General features: G+C 46.5%; 1 protein-coding gene across 6 annotated transcripts; it reads right to left on the bottom strand.

The window, feature by feature from the left end:
* Window positions 1-1,853: 1,853 nt before the first annotated feature.
* On the bottom strand, window positions 1,854-23,898 carry LOC117894918 (protein encore). 6 transcript variants are annotated; one of them, XM_034802218.1, is made up of 12 exons: window positions 13,243-13,979; window positions 12,239-12,702; window positions 9,752-10,631; window positions 9,521-9,677; window positions 9,304-9,457; window positions 8,909-9,235; window positions 8,616-8,845; window positions 8,000-8,392; window positions 5,134-6,223; window positions 2,753-5,074; window positions 2,591-2,690; window positions 1,854-2,527 (listed from the first exon to the last, which is right to left on the bottom strand). In XM_034802218.1, the coding sequence occupies exons 2-12, from the start codon at window positions 12,677-12,679 to the stop codon at window positions 2,472-2,474; spliced, it is 6,150 nt and encodes a 2,049-aa protein (XP_034658109.1). In that variant the 5' UTR covers window positions 12,680-12,702; window positions 13,243-13,979; the 3' UTR covers window positions 1,854-2,471. The 6 variants fall into 6 exon arrangements, with proteins under 6 accessions (XP_034658109.1, XP_034658108.1, XP_034658114.1 ...); XM_034802217.1 differs by lacking the exon at window positions 13,243-13,979 and adding an exon at window positions 23,621-23,898 and having other exon boundaries at window positions 2,448-2,527; XM_034802223.1 differs by having other exon boundaries at window positions 2,448-2,527; window positions 9,752-10,134; window positions 12,333-12,702; window positions 13,243-13,980.
* Between the last annotated feature and the right edge of the window lie 31 nt (window positions 23,899-23,929).

Consider the following 23,929-nt stretch of genomic DNA (forward strand, 5'->3'; position numbering starts at 1 on the left):
ACTAATGCACCTTATTGTGAAAGCTATTCATACTCGTACTCGTACTTAGGTTAATGTTAAATGGTTCATGGCTCGTCCATCCATCCACCTACCTATCCAGCACCACTGGCCGCCACCGCTGCCGCGTACCCGCGTGGTCTGTGGTCTATGGTCTGTGCTCTGTGCTTCCCGTGGTTCTCCTTCATAAGAGTGTTACTTTCTATGGCCACTACGTGATTGGAAATGATAAATGATCAATTGCATTCGACCAATCCCTAACCTAAATATACTTAACGCCTAAATGTATGTATATGTATATTATGTATACTATATACTAAATATATATATACTCGTAGTCGCACTTTAGATTGTGGTTTGTAAATTATTGTTATGTACATTTAGACATACGATACAGTTCTAGTAGAAGTTTCCGACTGTGAGTACTGAGTGTGGGGAGAGAGAAGTTCTGCCATTGCTTTTCGAGTTCGTTGTACAAAAGCATAAATCATAAGTACCTTAATAGTAGTGTAGATATTAGATAGTGTGTGTGTTCGATCAGATCAGGCTTGGTTTTAGGCAGCGCAGTTTTAAGACCCACAAAAAACGTTTCGAGAGTAGCTCTACTAAATATAGAAATATATGTGGAAAAATGATAAATGATAACGAAAAGGCAACACAAGTTTGTTTTGTTTTTAACTTTAACTAATCATGTGGTTTTTTCTTTTATTATATTTTTCGATTTTCGCATTTTTTGTTGATTTTTGTTGTTTTGTTTTTGTTTTTTGTTTTGTTTCACTTGCCTATATATCATATCGTATTATTAGATGGTACATATACATATGTAGTTTATACGCTAAGCTAATTATTTTGTTTAACAATAAATGTATAGCTGCTTGGCTCTCCGTCGTATTCTCCATCTATCTTCTTCAATCTCCAATATCTTCTCCATAATCGTTCTTAGTTTTTTTGAGGGTTTCTTTTTGTTGTTTTGCTGCAGCTTCTTTGCATTAAGGAACAGGGAAAAATTATAAAGAAATTCTATTTCGAAAGAAACATAAACATAATAGTAGCGAATAATTCATGAATGAAAAGAAATAGTTAACAAAAAGTGTGTATGAAATAACTTAGAAAATTAGAAAAATAATAAGAATTGATTTCCTAAATCATAGATATACCATATATAAATATAATATAATATTTTCTTTTACGTAATAAACAGATTTAGTTGATTGTGTTGTTGTTGTTGGTGTTGTTGTCGAGGCTACTATTCGTCGTGGAGCTTTACACAAAATTTTGCAAAACAAAATTAGATAGAAGACTCTCGCCACCAAAATCTGGCGGCAGATACGCTGCATAGCTCGAGTGCCAGGTCCAGGTTCAGGTTGATGTTCGAGGTGTCGCGTCAGTGGATGGGAGTGGAGTGTAGTGGAGTCGAGTCGAGTGGGAGTATCTCTCTCTGGCTTTTGCTACTGCTTTCGGTTGAGATTTCTAACATAATTAAAACGCATTCAATTAAACACACCAAAGCAAGACAACATTTAGAACTTAGTTTTTGTCTTTTTGATTTTTCGGGTTCATTTTTGGTAGCAGCTTTGGAACATAATTGATAGCAAATCAAAGTCTTCCCCTGGGAGATTCTCGGTCATGGCATGGGCTGGCATGTTGTTCCTTCTCTCAGTCTGTATGCGGGTTGGAGTCCCCTTGAGAACTCTCTCTCAGAAGCAATGATGGGTGCCAATATCAGCAAGAAAGGGGCTGGAAGTCAGTGTGTGTGTGGGTCAACGTACGTCTGCAGGTCCTAGTCCGTTTTTGTTTTTAGTTGGGGCCGTCGTTGTGTTTGTTTTTGTTTGTTTAATTATTGCTTTTCCGGGTACTCGTTAGTAGTTTATTAAAGACTATTTTATAATGGCACAAAATATACAGCATTCATATTTCTCTTTCTCATCTTTCGGCTTATCTTTCGGTTGATCCTTTCATCTGGCTTTGCTTGCGACTTTGCTATTGTAGCTATATCGTACAATACTCCTTATGTATACATCTATATAGAGGCTATTATGCTATGATGGATTTACTCCCCCAATTCTTTCCGCGGAAGATTCTGTGTAGATTGTGGTGTAATGTTGTGGCTTGTGGTTTTGGTTTGCTTCAGTTATAAGTCCCTGTCCCAGCTGGATCCAGCTGCTACCAATACTCCGTGTTTGCCCCCACAACTAACTCCTAACTCGCGCACTCTCTGTTCCGGGATCTCCTGCTCTGCCACAGATCTCTGGCGTTGGCCTTATGCTCTCTCTGCTCGATTTCAATCTGTTTCTTTTCCATTTCATTTCTTCTTTCTTTCTTTCTTCTTTTTGTCATCTACTTTTATGTTCCACTAGATTAGGTTGCTATTTATCTTTATCTTAGGTATGCCGTTATGTTTATGTAGTTTTTTGTTTCGCTTTATCTGCATTTTTTTGTATCTGGGTGTTTGGGCGCCCTTCCGGTGGATGGCTTTACCGCGGACGCGAACCTTTGTAGTTGGGATTCGGATGACGGCTGGGATGACGAGCTAAAGAAGAGAATAAACCATGAGCTGAAAGATCTTAAACAGTAAGAGGCTCCTTCTACTCACCTTGTATCATCATTGTGGGATACATGCCGGCCATCTGTGCCATCTGCGGCCTGATATCGTTCGAAGGCGAGCGTCGGCTGTTGGGCAAGGCCACCGATGGCTGCAAAAGCATAATTTAAACATAGAATTTATCCATTTAAATGGTGTTTGACTCCAACTTACATGCGCAAAGTACGTTTGGCCATACTTGAAGTATACGCCGGATGCCCCATTCGGATTGTATCCGCCGAGGGCGGCACTCAGCACCGCCGCTGTGGTCTGTTGCCCGGCTGCTCCGGCTGCTGCTGCGGCGGCGGCACTGTGATGCAGCTGAGCTGGAATGTGCGAGGCGCGTGGTCCGCCGGCGCCAGCATTGTTGCCGCCGCCACCGCCATTCGAGCCAGCACCACTCATGTAGATCGAGGGCGGTGAGGCGTTCATGGCAGCGCCCGTAGCCTGATCGACAACGACATAGCCGCCGGTGTGGCTGACCAGTGCGGAGGCTGGAGCGGCGTTCGGTGTGTTGGCGGCACTGTTGTTGTTGCTGTTGCTCACAATACTGTTTGGCGAATTGTTGCTGCTCTCGTGGCTGCCATTGCCACCGCCGGCGCCTCCATTTCCTCCACCTGCTCCTCCTCCTCCATTGGCGCTGGGCGAATTCCGCTGCGAGACGCTGCGCCGATAGTCCGTGTTCATGGACTTTTGGCTGCGGAAGCTGGCGGCTGCCGCGTTGAGGCGCACCGGTGGCTTGGACTCGTAGCTGGTGCCACCGCCCGGATTCGAGGGCGGGGCATAGCTGGGCGGTGGTCCACTGATGAGCGGCAGCTGATTGGGCTTGCCCTCGCGCTTGTTCATCACATGTGGCGGCGGTCCGCGATGGTGGTAGGGCGGGGCTGACGAGGAGAGCGGTCCACCGCCGCCGCCTCCACCTCCACCTCCGCCCAGACTGATGCTGGGCGAGGCACGGGGCGTGGGCTCGTTGTTGGAGTTCAGCAGCGGCGTCTTGGCGCCCGACGGAATGCCGCTCAGTGGCACCGAGTGCCTGGGGTTGTAGCCGCCCGGATGGTACGGCTTGCGCGGTGGTCCGGACGATCCGCCGTTGTTGTTGTTGCGCTTTTCGTAGGACGGTACATAGCCGCCCTCGTTGCTGCTCTGGTAGTAGTGCGGCGTGGAGCTGTTGCTGTGGTAGCCACCGCCTCCTCCTCCACCGCCGCTGCTGCTGCCAGTGCTGCTGTTATTCGGAGCTGGCGGAGTGCTGAACAACGGCGCCTGGCGTCCCGGGGCAGCGGGCGTGCTCGGAGCGGACTGCGAGGCTCCTGGATCCACGGAACCCGCACCCGCCGGATAGAAGGGAGCCGCCGCGATCAGTGTGTGATGCGGAGCCGCCTGTGACTGCTGCAGTGGCTGCTGCTGCTGCTGCACCACCTGTGCACCGGGCTGAGATCCCGCCTGGCCAACGGCTGCTGCTGCCGCCGCATAGGGGAAGATGTTCGTTGGGATCGGGGCCGTGGCATGCTGCGCTGGCAGAATATAGCAATGGGCACCAGCCGCGGCCGCTGCGGCAGCGGCACTGAGATCTTGACTGTTCGCCGCACCGCCATGGGCCAGCGTCAGTGTTGGGAGCGCATGATATGTGGTAGTGCCGCCAGAGGGAGCAGCAATCAGCTGTGTGGCACCCGGACCCGGATGATGGGCCGCCGTGGCATGGCCCACCGATGTCTGCGGGTAGCTGGGATTGTAGTGAATGGATCCGCCGCCGGGCGTGCGCTTCACACGTGATCCTCCACCGCCACCGCCTCCGCCTCCAGTCATGTAGCCGGATGTGGTCACCACCTGTCCCCCGTTGCCGATCTGCTGCTGCTGCTGGTGATGGTGATGCTGCTGGGCTGCGGACACCGTGGGCGGTCCAGCCGCTGAGGCAGTCGCATGCCCCGGCTGACTCTGGCCCGGCAGTGCCTGTGTGTGTGCTCCCTGTCCGCCCTGGGGCTGGGCAGTGGCCACCATTGGCGCGGCAGCCACCGCCTGCTGCGGCACGTAGTACGGGATCGGGTGGTAGTACGGGTAGGAGTATTGGATCGGATACGAGGCCATCGGCAGCTGCTGCAGCTGCGGGCCGCCCGGTTCGCTGGAGTAGATCAGCGGTGCCTGGTAGATGGGTGCACCGTTGGGCCCTGCGGCTGCAAACTGTGCACCTGGGTAGGCCGCTGCGGCGGGCATTGGCATCACTGCGGTGGCCGGTCCGCCCGGCCCCGCCTGGTAGATGGCCTGCGCCTGGATGAGACCCTCGCGCTGCTGCTGGGCCGGATCGAAGACAGGTATCATGTAGGTGCCGCCGGACAGCTCACCGCCGGCCTCCGGCGAGGCGAACAGCGTCTGTCCGGGCGGATGGGTGCTCGTCGTGAGTTGGAAGAGCGGCTGGGAGCCGGCACCGGCGCTGGTCACGCCCGCTTGCGGATAGGCGGCATAAACCATACCCTGGGGCACCGCATAGATGCTGCCATCGGGCTGTGGGGAGGGAGCAGAAGGATTAGCTTTTGCTTAGCCGAAAATTCACATTTGCTTACCCCCTGCTGATATGTGGTGGCGCAGTATGGAGCCGCTCCATTCGGTGTGGTTGTGGTGTGAAAGACGGTGGATCCATCGGGCGCCTGGTAGCTCTGCGTGTACGTCCAGGTGGTCTTTGGCTCCTCGACGGGCACACCCTGGCTGATGCCCTGCAGATGACTGACTGGCTTCACCTCGCACTGGCTGTAGGGCGTCGAGCTGGGCGACACAGACTGGACATCGCAGTTCATCTGCGTGGCAACGACCACTGGCAGCGGTGTCTGACTGCTGCTGGGCGGCATCTCGGCAGTGCCTGTGCCCGAGGACGATGTGGATGAGGCAGAGGTGGAGGGTGCTGGCAGCGGTTCGTCCGGCTCCTCCTCCTCGATGGCAGCTGCCTCCATTTCCTTCTCGACAGCGGCACAGCAGGCCGGTATGTTCGGACTTGTAGCCTGATTCTTGTACTTTTGCACCTCGATGCGATCGTAGTTCTTGGTGGACGTCGACGTCGTAATGCTCAGGCAGGCCGTGGCACTGGCCAGGCTGCTATCACAATCGTCGCTCGGCTTAGCGCTGACGACTTCATTGCTGGGCAGTTGCTGTTGCTGTGGAAGCTGCTGTGGCGGCAACAGTTGGATCTGCTGTTGTGGCAGTTGCTGTGGCATCGTCGGCTGTTGCTGCTGTGCAAGCGGCGGCGGCTGTTGTGGCACCAGCGTCTGTTGTGGAAGCGGCTGCACTGGCAGTTGTTGCTGCTGTGGCAGCGGCTGCTGTTCGCTAACCATGTAACCAGATTCATAACCCTCCGAGCAGTCCATGCCCGGTGACTGCACCTCCTCGGCATAGCTCTCGGTGGAGCTGCAGGACAGCTCATTGGTGGCATACACCTGCTGCTGCTGCTGTGGAGGTGGCTGTTGCTGCTGCTGTTGCGACTGTTGCTGCTGCTGTGGTGGCTGCTGGTGATGTTGCTGCTGCTGCTGCGGCTGGTGTGGCGATGCACGGCGATAGTTGGAGTAGCTGCCGGAGTTGTTGTTCCCGGACTGATACTGGTTGCCCGCATGTTGGAGCGCCTGATTGGGCGGCAAATTGGACGGGTCGTAGTGGTAGATGGAACTGCAAAATCGAAGAAAATTCATTAGCGAACTGCAAGCTCTCATTTCACATATCAATTGGGATTAAGTGTCTTTTGGTTTTCTTCTCGCTCGGCGACATGCAACGTTCGAATAGACAATATATAAAAAAAAGGAATAAACCAAGTTTAAAGTATAAAAAGGAAAGTACAGTCAGCACAAGCGCTCTGCTGACAGGGTTGCCACAGTTTTTGCAATGTGTGTGTGTGGGTGTGTAAAGGTGTAGGTGTGTGTGTGTTGTGTTAGCACGACGAGACGGCAGCGGCAGCGACAGCGACAGACACTTAATATTTTAAAAAGTATTTTTTAAATCGAAAAAAAATTAGAACAACATCAACAGAATGGCATTTTTTGGTTGCAATTTGAAACAAACAACAACAATTAGGTTAAGACAAGTGACAACAACACTGGCAGACACTGGTACAGGTACACACATCATTCAATCATTCAATCAATCGCTGAATGATATGATGTGACATGAGTGGAGTGGAGTGGAGGAGAGTGAAGTTCTCTTGAGGTGGCACAGTGGAAGAGAGCGGCGCCCTGGTGGTGGTATGTGATTAGAGTGGATTTTTGCTGGTGGTGTTTGTGGTGTGGAGCGATGATCGTGAGAGCGAGAGAATAGCGAGATAGTTATTGAGATTGAGAGAGAGAGAGGGTGAGACGAATAATTATATTCGATAGCAGAGTTGGTTGGTGTTTTGCAGGTGTCGGTTTTTGATTAATTTATCGAGTAGTTTTCGAGTTTTAGGCAGATAATTTACAAAAACAACATCAACAAGTCGTCACAGAACAAATAAAAGCTAGTTATAATAGCATATTTCACACACGTTAATAATAGTATTTGGTATAGAGTATTAAAAAAAATAACAAACGCATATAAATATATATATTATTGCATATATAAGTATTAAGAATAATCTCTAGATGGTTATAGCTAAAATGGCTAAACATTTGCGAGTTCTTTAAGCGAATATGCAAAGATGGTTTTTGGTTGATTAAATTCCTCTATATATCCTGAATAAACATTTAAGAAAAAAACAAAATATATTCGGAAAAAAACAGGAAAACTAATAGACACTTTGCAAGTCTAATTTTGACTTAAAAGAAGTGAATAAAACATTTAAAACTGAATTTCGGGTACATATTTGAGTGTCGAGTCCCCTGAAACTCGATTTTAAGGGACACAGACATATCCAGATACCCGGTAATCAGTTTCTAGACAGGAATTAATATATTAATCTCTATGATTACTTTTCTGATTATTTGATTTGAATGCTGCCTGAAAACTAATATAATTTAATTATTATTTACACAATTACAGATTAAAATATCTTTGGCATTCTTCAAGCACATATTACAGGTAAATATAAGTTTAAATATTCCATAAAAAATAGCTCTAGCATTCCTCCATCTTCTCGACACAATATTTTATATGCATATAAATCTACTAAAATTAAACCTCCAACTCTGGCATTAAGCCGCCTGCTCTGGCCTGTCCTGTCTGTCGCTTTTGTTATGTTCTTCTGTTAGGATTAGTGTCGAAATTGTAATCAAAATAAAACTAGAACCAAACGTAACGTGGAACGTATATAACTTAAGGACCAAAAGCATTGCGATAATTGTTTGTTTAGTTTTGTTTTGGAAAGAAATAGGCTTAAAATTTTGCAGCGATTTTCATTGTTTTTTTTCTATTTGTTTGTGTGGTTAAAGTTTTTGCTTTAGTTTTTGTTTTTTTGGTTTAGTTTTTGTAAATTACCCGTCTGCATTGACAATTGGTTGGAGGGTTTGCGGATCAATGAGGAGGCTGCCAATTGGCACATTCGAAATGTCTGTGACGGCCCACACCAGTCCCGATGATGTCCCTGAGCAATTGGACGCCGTTGACGCCGACGAGGATGAGGACGAAGACGATGCTGCTGCTGCTGCTGCGGCTGCTGCTGTGGACGTTGTGGATGCTGCTGCTGCGGCTGCCTGCTGTTGGTACGAAGAGGAGCCTCCACCGCCACCCCCTACCAATCCTAATCCCAATCCCATGCCCATGCGATTCGGCATGGGCTGACTGAGCTCCGGTGTCTGCCGGTCGCTGCCGTAGCCGGTGGGCGAGGGCGTGACGGAATCGGAGCGCACCGACTGGGTGCGTGTCTTGTAGCTGGATTTGGTTGAGGGTAGGAGGGTAGGAATTTTTGGTTTTAAATGTTGGTTTTTGTTTCGTTTTTGTGATCGTTTTTTGTCGCGGGGAATTTCGCGGTTTTTGGGGTTTCGATTTATAAAATTGATACAAAAAATGTAGCGAGAGCGATTTGGATTGGTTGGGCATGAGGATGTGGTAACGGCCAGAAAGATATTCTGCTGCTGCTTCATTTGCTACTCACCCACTGCTGGAAGGAGACAGCCGCCAGGCTGTGCTGTTGCTGCCAGTCGAGTCCTGTTTGGCAAAGCCACCGCGTCCGCTCTTGATCGAGTTGCTGGAGTCGCCGCGCGGCAAAGAGTTGCCACCGCCATTGCCAGGGCCACCAGCACTGGGCGGTCCGCCATAGTTGCCAAAGTTGTGGGACTTGGGCACAGCGCCACCCGAACGCATGCCATCACGTGACTCTGTGGACTGGGGAATAGAATTTTGCTTAGTTTAGGGCACATTTTTATACATTTCGCTATTGTTTCGTACATTCTGCATTTGCAGCATCTTTCCATTGGGTCGCTTGGGTCGCGGTGGCTGCTGCTGCTTCTGTTGCTGCTGCTGCTGCTGTTGTTGTTGCTCCCAGCCGCCATAGCAATCCTCATCGCCATAGTCCTGTGTGCCCGTGCGGCTAAAGATGCGACTACGCGCACGATCATAATCCTCCTCGCGCTCCTCAAAGCTCTTGGCCTTGCGATCGAGCATCACACGCTCGGGACAGAGATACGGCGACTGGCGCACCTCATCGAAGCTGTGCGTGTCCCGCTTCAGAATTGACTTGCGTACATCTTCGCGTACTAGCGATTGGAAGCGGATCTGCAAAGGCAAATGGGGCATTACATTAGAGTGGAGTTTCAGCAGAATGAAGGCCTAGTTCGACGTACCTCTGGTATGCGTGTACCCTTTGTGGCAGCCACAATCACGCACTGCTGTGTCTCTGTGTCCACATTATGTTCCATGCCAAAAAACGCAGCCGTGCGATGAATCAGCATGCGATTGTAGGAGGAAGCTGGTGGAAAACGGAACTCACAATCGTGTCTACAAAATATAGAGAGCGAGAAATTGTAGAGTGAGTGACAAATCATAGGGGTAAAAACTCACCCATTATCCTGTATGAAATCGATTAGATCTTTCTCGATTTTCAAGAGTATATTGCGATCCTTTGGGTTCTTATTGAGCGTATCGCGAAAGAACATCAGCAGATCGGTGCCGCCGAAGTCGGTGTAGTGCTCGCTCGAGTTCTCTGATTGATGAAAGACTAGAATCAGTGAGTGACATGAGCCATTTGGGTGTTGGGCCACAGTTAGCGATGCCGCAAAAGATTTCACTTACCGCGCGATATGAAGCCCGATGTGTTGTTGCTCGAATTGTTTGAATTGCAATTGTTGGGCATGCCACCTCCGCCGCCGCCATTAGCACCGCCACCGAATCCACGCTCGCGTTCTCCTCCTCCCCCGTCAATGCTGCCGGATGAGCTGCCGCCAATGTTCTTCAAGCGTGGCTTATTCCCCTTTGAATTGGCATTGGCGCGATGCTTCTTGCCACCGCCTCTGGGCCCCTCGTAGTGATAGCTCTCCTCGTCATGGTTATTGCTGAGATTGCTATTCTGGCTGGACATCTCATGGCGTTCGTGGCGCTCGTGCCTATCCGCTGCCTTGTAGTTCATTCCCGAATTGTAGATGACATTCCCGCCAGAGTTGTTGTTGCTGTTGCTGCTGTGATGCTTGTTGTTGTCCAGACCATTGGACTTCATATCCACAACGAACTTCTTGTTATTATTGTTATTGTTGTTGTACTCCATGCCGCTGCCATTGCTGTTGGTGCGATTGTGCTGTCCGCCGCCTCCTCCTCCGGATTTCTTGGGTGGCGACAACTTGGGGAACTCTGCCTCATTGCTGAGCGGCATGTTCTGTGGTGGCTTTGGCGGCGTCTGGTGTTGCTGTAGTGGCTGTTGCTGCTGTGGCTGTTGTTGCTGTTGTTGCTGACTAGTGACAATCACGGCAGGTGTCTCCATCAGCGGGGAATTACCCCGTATTCCGGATGATTGTGCTTTGCTGTTGGTGTTATTATTGTTGTGCTCGTGGGGTTCACCCTGGAACTGCTGCTGCTGCTGTTGCGGCTCGGAGGCAGCTCGCGGCGTTGGCGTGCGTGGTGGCGATGTGGACTCACGCATGGCATGACTGCGTGTGAGATGTTTGCCCTTCATGTTACCCTGTAAAACAAGGAGCACGGATCAGAATCGGGGTAGCAATTAGTTTCAAATTAGTTACAACAAAAATAAATGCCAAAGTTGAAGGGAAGGCAGGGGAACACCTTTCGGTTCCATGATGCAATTGTTGGCTCATTCAAATGTGAAAACACAATCCAAACACACACACACATAACAGTGGAGAAACGTAAAAGGTTAGAGGCGGAAAACTCCACCTCCTTTGTCGGAGGTTCGCCTTTTGACATTTTTGCGGCTCGTGAAGGACACAGAGAGAGTGTCGAAGAGGCATTCAGGCATTCAGCCATCCGTTCATGTTCAGGCTGAGTCAATGAGTCAGTCAGTCAGTCCATCCATTAATTTCGTTCTTTTACTATTTGTTTGCCTTTCCATTGATTTTCCACCCAAACCACAAAATCCACTGACAGACGACTGACATCATTAATCAGTTGATGTTGTTGAAGTCAGTGAAAGTCACTCGAAATTGGTGGTAAAAATCCTTAATTAACACTTGATGGAGGAAACACTTGAAGGGAGAAAAAGGAGAGCTTTGTCTTCAGTGCCACTCCTGTAGCAATCTCTTGACCAAAACCCACTAAATATCGATGATTCCCCAACCCCTAACTATGACTAAATCCCTTAGGAATCTTTCCTTTCCCTTCCAAGCCTCCTGTGCAGCTCTTTTATCTTACAAGAAACAACTTTCTGGCCTTGGGAAAATTCTTCTTTGACATCAAAAACAGATTTCCAGGAATTCCCTACAACAAGAACTTTTAATGTTGAATTTTTTGGGCTGAAAAATCAATAAATCGACCTTGGGGCACCACGCAGCAGCAGCAGCTCCAAAAATTTGTGGCTGGGCGCCGAGCGCACATAAACAATGATTGACGATAAATCCTGCATGAGCGGAGTTAACTAAGGCAACCACAGGCCCGCAGACCCACTGCCACCCCCACACAAACACAAACACAGGAGCAAACACAAACACACAACCACACACACACACACACACATAAACCTTGAACTTTGTTGGCAGAGAGAGAGCTGTCTGGGATTGTGGGGGGATGGATAGGCAGCAGGCAGTCAGCCAGCAATCAGAAACACGTTTACCAACAATTGCTGCAACTCTTTGGTACTATCATCGCCCGCAGGGGTCGATTGTGGAATTTCCAGGCATAACCGATTCCGAGAAGTGCACACACAAACACACGGCACAGGCACAGACCACCCCCAACAATTGCACTCTCCCAGTTCCCCAATCCCCTGGCTCGCATTCGTACTCCCACCATCCCCCATTTTGCTCCATTCAGATTTTGCCAGTGACCTGACCCACTTTAATAGACGTTTTTTGGGCGTGTATCCTTTGCTCGAGTGTTCAGTTCACGGCTGCTGCACTTATGTATCTGCATCAACATAGAGAGAGACACAGAGAGCACAGAGTCGAGAGCTGAGAGCGAGAATGCAACATTAGTTGACACCTGACTGACCTGACCTATATATTCCTTTCCATTGCTATATCTTTCGGGTATTAAATATACAGCCCCAAAGCGACTAACTGACTGAAGGTTTGATCAACGCACAGAATGCATTTTTTCTGCCTGTCAAAAACTTACACGTCGATTGCCAAAACTATTTTGTCTTCCCAAGTTGGCAGCACCGCCGTTCCCGTTTCCGTTTCCGCTTTGAGAATCTTCACAGTTGTTGTTGTTGTTTGTTGCACTTGCTGTTGCCGTTGCGCCTGTGGCCACAACCGACGACGATGAGGTGATGGCTGCCGTTGCTGTGGATGAAGCACCCGACCCAGATACAGATCCTGCTCCCGAACCCGACGCCGATCCTGTGATTGTTCCAGCTAGTCCACCTCCTCCTCCTCCTCCTGCAACTGCTATTCCTGTTTGGGGTGTACTCGAGGCAACGGCGGCAGCGCTGTTTGAGGCACTGGCAACAACTACAACGGCGGCCGCAGCGGCCACTGATGATGAGGCAGAAGCGGCAGAGGATATATTGGTTGGAATATTCGTAGCTAGGGCTACTTGAGATTTTGTGGAACTCATAATCACAGTTTATGTCAAGTGTACTACAAAGAAAAGAGAATATAAGGCACAATTAGTTGGGTAATTAAATGATTATATAGGCAATGATAGGTTTAATAAATAGTTGAATTAGGGTTTACAAACATGGAATATTCAATGAGCAACTTTCTTGGAAACCTTCTAACTGAATTTCACTTCCAAATGCTTCAGGCAGTTTACTGGCAATTTTTAAAACCACTTTGCTATAATTTCTGTAACTTCTTAAATTTTAGTCAATATCTATCTTTATTTTAGCAGGTTGACTTATTCTTCTATGCAGCTTTTTGAACGTGGGAGAATTTCAACAACAATAAATCAACCCTTATCCGCGAGATGCGAGTCGAGGAGCGATCAGTCTCGGTCCCGCATTTTTGCATTCTCAAATTCGAGAGCGATCACATTGTAAATTTTAATGCACAGACCAAAGGGATACACTTCTCCACAACATTCTGTTCAAAATTTACTCATCTTTTCACTTAATAGTTCCTTCAAAGGTTCTTTCTTATGAGTACAAGACTTAAACAATTATTTTCTTAGACCTTTACCTCAATGAGTGTTTTAGACTATTGCATTTTGCTTATACGGTGTTTTTATGTAGCTCCCAAACCAGTAGGTTTCCAGGTTCTCCTCCTCCGCCTCCTCCTGCTTTTTCTCTCTCGTCCGTTTGATTGGTTAGTTTTTGTCTTTTCTCATAAGAATTAATGCATAGTTCTTCTATGGTTTCTGTTCTTACTTTTTGTACGAGTATTTTGTTTAATTATACGAATAAAATCATATTTGTCGAAAAGATTTTGCGGCAGTGAAGTTGATAGAATATTTATGTTGCATACAAAATGTAGAGTAGAAACGAAGAAACTTCGGAACTGCGAAAAAGTCTTCAGTTTTCAGAATTGCTTTTAGATAATTTTGTGCGACTTAGTTTAGGTTTTCTCTCTTCCGTAAGTTTTTGTTAAGAGACAAGGCTTTGCGATTAGGTAGATAAATAGTTATTGTTCTTTGGAGTTTCGTAGCAAAAAGTGTTGTTTGAGAAAAATAAATAAAAACACTACTTGTCGTATTTCCTTTAGGATAATTTTAGTTTTTGTTTTAGTTTTAATTGAATTTAAAACTTGATTCTTTGTTGATTTGTTTTTTAGTTTTTTATAACGTTGTTTTTGTTTTTATCACATTTACACCATATCACCGAAAATCAGAAGTTCGTCCTCTCACGCGCGTTTAGGTTTGGTCTCTGTCGCTGTCGCTGTCTCTGCTTGCACTTCTCTTCGATTTTCTCAATTATTTGTTGTTTAAAAATTAATTTATGCACTAAACACTTAATGGCTATATTCTATAATTAATTTATATATAATATATATATGGTTTTTTGTTTGTATGTATGTATATTGTATAGTTAAAAATATTTTAGTTAAAGCTTTTCTTTCTCTTTTTTTCGGTTGTTGGTTTTTTGCTGTTGATTTTCCTCCTGCTTTTTGTTGATTTCCCTTTTTCTTATTTGTTGTTTAGCTTTTCAGCATTTCTTGTTGTTGTTCTTTATAGAGTTCTTGAGGTTTTGTGAGGATTTCCTTGATTTGTTGTTTGTGGCACACATTTTTATTCTTGCTGCAAGTTTGAAGGAAAACGTTTGAGTACAAGTTGAGGGCTTTTCCACGAGAGTAAAACGCGCACGCGATACACACAGAGTGACAGAGAGAAAGAGAAAGAGAGAGAGAGAGAGAGATACATCGAAGATTGGCCACCAAGAGAGGGAGAGATAGATTGTGTAAACCCATATACGCACACCAATAAACAAAATGACCTTGTTTACGATTTATTTTGATATTCAAAACTGCAAAAAGAGAGACAGCGAGAGAATATTTCCTGATGCGAATTTTGCCCTCGGCAAAAGGAATATTTTTTGTATGATTAAAAGGGTGGATACCCAGCCCTCTCTTAAGCATATGCCTCGACTGGTTTCTGGTTCATCTTTTGCGCTGGTAATTATGTATCTTTGATTGCTACACTTTTTAGGTAGCTAATTTTATTCCCATTCTTAAAAGGGTTGCTGGACACCCAAGAATCTTCTGGAATCTACTGATGCTTATCTTTCGAGTTGAATGGACTTTTGCATAAATAGACAGAGTCGGTGTTTGAGGGTAAGGACAAGCACTTTTGATGAATAAAAAGATCATTTGCATAGGGAGATTATTTGGTGGAAATCTCTAGAAAGGAATACAACTATCAAAAAGGGTTCTTAAAGGAATAAAATCTTTTAAAAGCACTCAAGTTTGGCAGTGCAAATTCGAACAAAAAAGCAGCCTAATTTCGAAGAATGAGAAGGTTTTAGAAGGTTAATCGCTTAACCTTTCCTTAGCCCAAAATCCACTTAGTTAACCTATTAATATTTTCCCATTTCCTTGCCTTTTCTTTTCTCTTCTTTATTTCTTTTGCGCTCTTGAAGAGCATTAAATGGAATATCAAGCACCCAAAGCCGCAACAAATATTTACAAAAAGAAAAAGAAAACCCCATAGATGTTTGAAGGTCTGTGTACACCCCCAACAATGCCCCAAAACACACCCACTATTCCACCGGACCAACTAGCGAATGTCATGTCAGTCGCATTGAATCTTATATTCTGGGAAATACCCGCGAAAACGGCGAAGAAACGTGGAATGGCAGAGAAGCGGAATAAGAATAAGATTTGGAGAAGAGGCAGTGGCAGTGGCACAAACCGAGGTGGCAGAGGCAGGTGACAGATGACGTAGCCGCCTTAAAAAGAAACACGCATACGACGTGTGGCACACGACCAAAACGAGGCTGACGATGCGCCTTCGTATTTACTGAGGGAGGGGAATACATGAGGCAAAGGCAAAGTTCGCCAAAGCTAGAAATTTGGGACAAAAGTCAGGCAAATGCATTCCGGAGGGTAGCAGGAATAGAAGATAGAGCAGGAGCAGGTGTAGGACTAGAAGAGGAGTCCAGTGCATGTGGCACATTGATGGCCTGGCCTGGCCTGGCGTTCCTTCGTCTGTTTACAGCTGCTCTCACACACGGTGAAAGCTTCGTTCTACTAGGAAATGTGTTGCGGGTGTCTCACAAGGGAAAGGGAGAGCGAGCGCGAGCGCGAGAGAGCGCGCGAGCTGTAGGGCGCTTGCGTGGGAGAAAGCACATTCGCGTGCCTGCACTTTGGGAAGCTCTCGAGCCAGGCAGGAAATGCAATGGCAAAAGGGAATGGGCCACAAAAATGAGGCACTGAAAAAACCCCAACAGCAAATAGACAAACCGAAATGGGGCGTGCATAGAAGAGTGGGAGGAATTATTGTAATTTGTTGACATGCTTGATGATAGGTTCCGCCAAAGATTCTATTCCGCTAAACCTACTCCTCCTATATGTTCTTTCGAAACGTCACCGAACTGAAAGATTCCTCCTCAGCCACGAAGCGAAACAGCGAAACGAAGGCAAACCGAGAGCAAACTCACACGAGTCGAAACACGAACAAAAGTGCCGTCGCTTTGCCTTTGTGTGTGTGGAAAACGTGTAGCGCACTGCCTGTCACTGTGTGTATGTACAATATAATACACCAAAAACGTCCTAAAAGAAGAAGAATCCACACACCAAAAAAAAAAAAAAATAAGTGAAAAAAAAAAGAAGAAAGAAGAATTGTCTTCAAAATCGAATGAAAATTCCTGGGGAACGGCCACGGGAAGAACTTTATTTTCTTTTGCGTGCACAAAACATTTTCTTTTGTGCTTTGCTTTTCTATCGTCACTTTTTTTGTTCACTTTTTTTTTGACTTTTGTTTTTTGTGCACATTTTCTGTTGAGCTTTTTTCTATGCACATTTTTCGTAAACGTTTTCCACATTTTGTACACTTTCCCTTTGCACAAACATGCGAGTGCCGAGTAGATGTATATTTTTGAGCACTTTTTACCCGGCACTGGGGGGGTTTTCTTTAATTTTTCCCCCTGCTTTCGGGTTCTGTCTGAGGATTTGTATTATCTTTATTTGGATTTTGTTTTTCAAAATCTGTTTCCAAATTCCGATTTCTTTCTGTTTTATTTATTGCTTCGCGCGTGCCATTTTCCATCAGCTTTTCTGTGCCCACCCCACCGGACCACTGCCACTGCCACAAGCCCCAACCCCAACCACCGTTACCCCAATCCCCCCAACATCACACTTTGCCTCTCTCTCTTTCACACTCTTTAGCTTTGTTCGTGCGCTCTCGCTCTCTCTGTCTCTCTTTTTGTTATTTTTGTATTTTTTCACAAAAACTAATTTCTTGGGCCTGCTGCCCCGCTTCCTTGCCTCCGTTCTCCTCTTGCTTCATTGTGAAAATGTATTTTTAAGCTCCTTCTGCTGCTGCTGCCAGTCCGCTTCTACTATCGTGTGCCTGCTGCTGCTGCTGCTGCTCCTCCTCTTCTTCTACAGAATCTCTGTGGTGGTGGTGCTGCTGCTCCGCTTCTTCTATCTGTGCTTCTGCTGCTGGTGCTGCTGCTGATGGTCTTATGGTAGTACGGTTGACAATGACAACGTTGACGACGGCTGCGACTGCGACGACGACAAGCGCTGCGCTCCGCTGGCAGACATTATGGGAACACGACCGATTGGATACTGGCTACTGGGGCATCGCATGCTGAAAGTCCCACAGAAAAGCATCGACATGCTCCGCTCTCTCTCTTTAACAGGGAGCTGCTCGCTCTCTCCTTTGTGCTTTCCACATTGTACATGTGTAGTATATAAAAGGGTGGCAAAAGTGAGAGAGAGAGAGAGAGAGAGAGAGAGCGTGTGCGTAAAAGCTTTGGCGGAAAACAGGTTAAAGCGTACGTACACTGTGCATCTCTCCCCTCGCAATCTTTCGCTCTCTCTCTCTCTGTCTCTTCAGAGTTTTGGTTTTGATAATGTCCCATGGCCCAGAGCTAAAATGTTTATTGGGGTGGCATTTGGCCGCTCATCTACTACCCCCTTCTACCCCTAGTTATTCTCTTGTTGCTGCTTGCTGGTTGTCCTTCTTCCTGGTGCGTATATGCCAACTGCAGTTGTTCTTGTTGTTCCATCCTATCCTATCCTCCTTCTCCTTTGTTTTACTCCGCACTTCGTTCCCTCGTCTATCTACTCCTGTTCGTTCTTTGGCTTCCAAGCAGGCCACCATAAGACCTTGGACATGATGTGCGCTTGTATGCGTGTGGCGAGAGAGAGACAGCTAGAGCCAGGGAACAGGAATGCTTTCGGAGGGGCAGGCGGTTGGGGGTAGTTAAAGCTGAGCAGGATTGAGTTTGGAATGAATTTTTGTGCTCTACCTGGGAATCATCAAAATTCAATTTTAATTGAATCTAAATACCGAATAGAGAGAGTGACATTTTGCCATCACTGCAATCGAATTCTGCCACTTCAAAACATTTTTAATCAAATTGTTTATGTGAAAGAGCTGCCGGAGCAAGCGATGCAAAAATAGTTTGGATAAAGAGAATACGCAAGAGAGAGAGTCCTGTTGACTAGGGATGCCCATTAAAGTGGTTTAGTTCCGGAACGAAGCAGAAGGAAGTCTGAGTTTCGGAATTGTGGAAGCAACTGCTCTACCATTCCCCCTAAAAATGTTCCCTTACTATTACTACTTATCATTTTACGATCCAATAAATAAGACTCGTTTTTCGTACATTTGCATATTTTAAGCCATCTATCATACCCTGTATCTCTATAAAAATCTCACCAATTCAATTACCAACATAAATCAGTGCCAAATTGACCAAAAAAGTGGCCATCAATTGAAGCAATCTCCATTTCTCCCGCTCAACCCTACACCCTACGCCCTGTCCCCTGTCCCATCATCCCTACCAACCCTCTTTATATACGATGTGCTGCCTCCCTCTCCCGCTCTGTCTCCCGCACTCTCTTTCAGTTCGTTTTTGTACCCCACTTTGGATATCTGTCAATTTGGAGACTGAAATTGCATTGCATTGGATTTTTAACGGGAAATGCAAGCTATTTTATTTTCTGTACTCCATCAAGGTTCTCTCCCCCATCTTTTTACACTATTGCTAGTCTCCCCCTCTCTCTGCTCCTCCTGCTTTCTATTCCTATTCGCCTGTGCCACTATTTCTCTTCTTTTTATCTCCTTTGCCCATGCCTACCTCTGCCCCCACTCCAATATTCAAATGAATAATAAATGCATTCATCTTTTAAGTGGACCATGAAAGGAAAGCTTCCACACTTTAAAGGAGAAAAGCTTAAGACGAGCGACAAGAAAAGCAGGAGATCCTTCAAAGGGACAATCATTGTTGCAGCTTATCCGAGTATAATGGCAACGCAGAAATAATCTTCTTCGCTATGTACAAGGTTCGCCTTCCCCCATCTTCAGTGGCACTGGTGATTGCCGCACGAGTGCATCCCACAAACTTTCAGATAGAGTCAGGTGAAGCATGCCCCAGATTCCACTACAAACACACACACACACAGCCACACACAGAGAGGGCTCTTTCAACCCCAAAGTATGCAACATAATTGTTGGGCAAACAACGCAATAGAAGCGAAAACATAGTCGAAAGGGACCTTGAATTCGAATTCAATCAAAGTTTTGGTTAAATTCCAGAAGGATCCCCCCTGCCTGCGCTGAGTCAGCTTCTACCCCTGAAGCTACAACTTCCCCTGAAGCTTCTACAACAATTCTCCTCCTCATTTTACACCCCTCTCTGCACACTCCTCTCTCCATTGAAATTACAAAATAATTTACATCGATTAGGCATCGGGTTCACTCTCTCTCTCTCTCTCTCTCACCCCCCTTGGGGCATCTTCATCTTCCTCCGCTTCTATCAGCAGCAGCAGCGTTGCTTCAGGGAGGAGTAGCAGTGGGGGTTTGGGGCGGCGGATGCGTTTACCCTCAAATGCGTCGTAATAAATAATTTATGCAAAATGCCCCCCCAAAGCGAGGCGGAACGAAATGGAAACGAAACGTAGCGAAGTACCGTTGTTGCTTGGAAAGAGGCTGCAGGCGAGAGCGCACGAGACTGTTGCTCCTCTCCCACTCGCTCACTCTCTTTCTCTATATCTCTCTCTCGGGAGAAGCAGTAAGAACACGAGCGCTGTAACGGTTAATGTAATTGCATATTCGTGAATGTCGCGCCTTTGCCTGCAATTACGACATCTTATTTGGGTCAACACACGCAGAGATTACTCTCAGCGGGAGAGCGCAGCGGAGAGAGCGCGCTCGGAGAGCTTGAGCTTGCCGCCGCCGCTGTCGCTTCTGCTGCTGCCTCTGCCGCTGTCGCACGTGTGAGCTTAAAAGCGCAACGCATTTCGAGGCCAAGTGCTGCCTGCCTGCTGGCCCAGCACTGGGCTGGCTGCATCGTCTGTCACTTCCGCAGGCAACTGCAATCCCTCCCCTCCCAAAATAGAGGGCGGCTGAGGCTCCTTTCAGGGGTGTGGGGGAGTATGACCAGTGGGTGTGGCCTAGTGGATGGATGCCCCAGTTTGGTTAGACAGAAAGAGAGAGACAAACACACACACGCGCGTACCGATAGAAAGAGATAGCAAGATGAGCCAATAGTGCCAGTCATTAAATCCTTTAGTGTTAATCCTTGTGGGCTATATCCCCGAGCAAATCTAATCTAATTAGCCGACAAATGCCAAAGAACAGTTAACTCTTGCCATAGAGAATCAGCCCCCTCCCCCGTTGAGGCGATGGGGGCACGTTTTATGGTGCAATTAAAATGCTAAATGCTTTACGACATAGCCGCCCGGGGTGAGTGGGAGGAGGTCGGTAGGTCCTTTAATTAATTTTCCCGTCGCACAGGCTAGGACATGCCGTGTCGTTGTCGCCGTCGTCGTAGGCGGCCATGAAAGGTGTTAACAATAAACGCTTGGCTAAGGCTAAGGAGGCACACGGCACAGACAAGCACAGAGACAGGCACAAACGCCAGGCAAGGACAAGACTATAACATCCTTTCACTCTACCGCTTGACCCAGACAACAACAAGAGTCACACAGAGAGGCAGACACGACAAACAGAGAGTGAAAGAGCGAGACATGGAGAAGAGTCCCTGGTGGCCACAAGCCTCCCCCACACCCAAGAGAAGTCTTCATTTAGGGGCTCCTTACAAGACCCTGCAACACCCTGCTGCCTCCTGATTATGCCCCGCTTTGATGGATGTCTCTTGGCTGTCGGTCCTCCTGCTGGCAATCATGCTGGGGCTTATGTGTCTCTGTGTGTGTGTTGGTGTCGCTTCTCCTCTCCTTGCTCTTCCGCTTTTCAGCTGACACATGGCGAAAACTTTTAAGGCCAGGCCCGAGAGCAACATTTCGAGTCCTGCGACACACTCACTCACTCACAGAGAGACAAGAGCATAAAAAGCTAAGCTAAGCACAACAGACAGCCAACTGGAGGCTGGGTAAGACTAGAATGATGTCCTGTAAGGGGGGAATTCAAAGAGGAAATGAAGCAAAAGTTAAGTTTGGGATCTTACAGATGCTCAATGCTCGGGATTTAGAAGCAAAAATTAAAACTACAGGAATTTTATGAACTTTTCTTCATTCTGGCTATAATAATTATTTCATTGCAATGACTTTTGGTGTATCAATAGCTAATATCATCATATTAAATAGTACTAAACCTTAATTTCATATATGTATATGCAATTGCAGATACCACAGCTGACATACGATCTCATTGCTCCCAGGTATTTATACACATTTCTCCCTCTTTATATCTACCCCACTCTCAATTCTGCACCTTTATGGGTTCGAAAACGCTTCCTCCCTTTCCTAAGCATCCTTTACAGGATATGAAATACCTAAATTTAAGCACAATCATAAAAGTTTTCGAGCTAGACTAGAAAATGTCCTGTAAATGGCAAGATAAAATGCAACTGGAGGTTAAAAATTTGAAGTAAATACAGCAGCAGTGTAACGTCCATGCAAACGTTCCTCCCTGCCACAATCATTCACTTGGCATATGAAATATTCTTGTTGCATACACAATGGGGCATTGGGGAGCCCGCATTTGGGGCCATTTGGTTGTTGGGGAGCCCTAGCCAACGACTAGCACTAAGACCACGACTACGACTACGCCTACGCGACCTGTACGAGTGAGATGGAGCTGGAGCTGGTTTATGCCACGTAGCCAAAGTCACCTGCGGGAATTATGAAATATGCAAAAAGCATCTGCACGGTGGAGGCCCTGCTGTTGGTCCCTTGCCGGCACCAACCTGCCACACACACACGGCAAGCACTTCGTCTCAACATGACGGAATAGAAATGCGCTTGGCATGGCAACTTTGTCTGCGCCCAGATGTGGGACCGGGACACGCCTTGGGGCTCGGGGCCAAATCAAAACGAAAACTGGCGTAACCGATGTGATGTGATGGGATGTGATGTGTCGTCTGCTCTTATCACACACGATTATTCATAAGGTGAAACAACAACAAAAGTGGAGGAGGATGCCAAATGCAAGAATGTATTCTAGAAATTTGTTTTAATGCTCATCAAATAGCAACAAATAGCGAATGGCATGAACAAAGGCAATAAATTAATTTGCACAAATTCCTGCACAACATTCCCTCGAATGAAAAATGTTTCTGCAAGTAAAAATATTGTGTGTGAATCGAACGAACGAAGCGAATCCGAGCGAAAAAAACACACACAAATTACTAACTAAAACAACTAAAGAACAAATACAATCCAAGACGACAACAACGACGACGCAGAAATGTTGTTTATAGCACTAGGAACTTCATCATCGTCATCATTCGGATGCCATCCCAACAGTAAATGAAGAAAAAGATTCGGCGAGAATCAATGCAAAAACCTATTAAATTACAACATGCGAAGTTTGTTTGGATTAGCGGTGAAAACAATAGTGCTGATTCCAAACAAATATCTCTCCTACGAATGCTCCAGGTATGTGTCCCATATATTTTCCATGAACATTCGCATTCATCCAAAACTATGAGTTCTACATGGTCTTTGATGGGTTTAATATCTTGAAAATATTTAAATACCCTCCATAAGGGCATTTATTTTCAAAAATCCAAGAAATATTAAGATGTTTCCCCTTAAAAATAATTTAATTTCTCATGAAAAGCAGTTTAATAGGGAAAAGAGCAAAAACAGTAAGCTTCTACCGTAAAGCAGTTCATGCACCGCTTACAAGCAGTGCAGTGCCTACTCTAGGCCACAAAAATTAATGTCATACCCTTGCCCGGGGTTCAGTATGGGGTTTGCCGCTAGACAGAGAGAGAGAGAGACCCAACTAACGACATGATCGGCTACGCCATCAATGTAAAGTGAAAAGGCAAGGAGAAGGGAGCGACTAGGAGTACGATCTGACGGCGGCGGCTATGGCCAGGCTGGTCGGATAATTCGCAAAATAGATTTTCAATAAAAACCCACTCGAAAAACGCCGACAATGGCGGACGCAGGCCAAAAGAGCCATTTCGAATCTATTTTAAACACAAACAAAAGCATTTTCTATAAAGCCCCGCAGCAGGCCCCATTAACAGGAAGAAGCAGAGTGTTACAGAAGATGTCGCGAACAGGGGAGAGAGAAAGAGAGAGAGACGGGCAGGGGCGCTGCTGCAAAATGATATGTCACAGAAAAGACTTGTAGGTTCTTATGGGCCACTGGAATCGTTTTTCATCGAAATTTTTTACACATTTCTGATACAATAAGTAACCAAAAGATTTTCCAATAAAGTGCGTGAAACCTGAGACCACTTCAGCCCTCAACTCACACACATCCCCGCCGAGTGGCGCCTTTCGGGCTCCATGTTGTGGTGCAACAAAAAAGAAAAAAAAATGCAGCGGCAGCCGGCGCTCGCCGACGATCCGCCAGAAGACGACGTTTCGACGCATTAAACTCACGAAATTAGTCAGCAGAGTGCACAAAACAATTGCATTTATTGTTTGCAATAGTTTTTCGCAATGTATTTACTGTTTTACTTGGGGAAAAACTCACCTTTTTCAGTTCTGCTGCTGGCCATTGTGAGTTTGCGTTTGCTTGACTGGGCGACTGGCGACTCTCTGTTGATTGATTGACTTCACTGCCCGTGCGGTTAAACTGGAACAGGGGGGGCTGCTGGCTGCTGGATATTGTTGCAGTTAATGGCTGGGGCTGTCCGGTGTTTGTGCCTGGCCTTTTAGTTTGTTTAGTGCTTTGTAGCAGCAGCTGGCGCTGCTTTTTCACTCGCAGTGCGACCGCGGAAAATAGTGTTTTTTTTGGTAGAATGTCAGTGTGACTGCGGATTTATCGCGAAAATATACCGCA

Source organism: Drosophila subobscura, chromosome J, assembly GCF_008121235.1.
Source record: "Drosophila subobscura isolate 14011-0131.10 chromosome J, UCBerk_Dsub_1.0, whole genome shotgun sequence".
Classification (NCBI taxonomy): domain Eukaryota; kingdom Metazoa; phylum Arthropoda; class Insecta; order Diptera; family Drosophilidae; genus Drosophila; species Drosophila subobscura.

Excerpts from the sequence above, each read along its gene's own strand:
- LOC117894918 (XM_034802218.1), bottom strand. The coding sequence starts at position 12,679 with ATGAGTTCCACAAAATCTCAAGTAGCCCTAGCTACGAATATTCCAACC. Across the intron at positions 9,678-9,751 it reads ATCGGGCTTCATATCGCGCG|TCTTTCATCAATCAGAGAAC; the intron begins GTAAGTGAAATC and ends CACTGATTCTAG. Across the intron at positions 5,075-5,133 it reads CCACCACATATCAGCAGGGG|CCCGATGGCAGCATCTATGC; the intron begins GTAAGCAAATGT and ends CCCTCCCCACAG.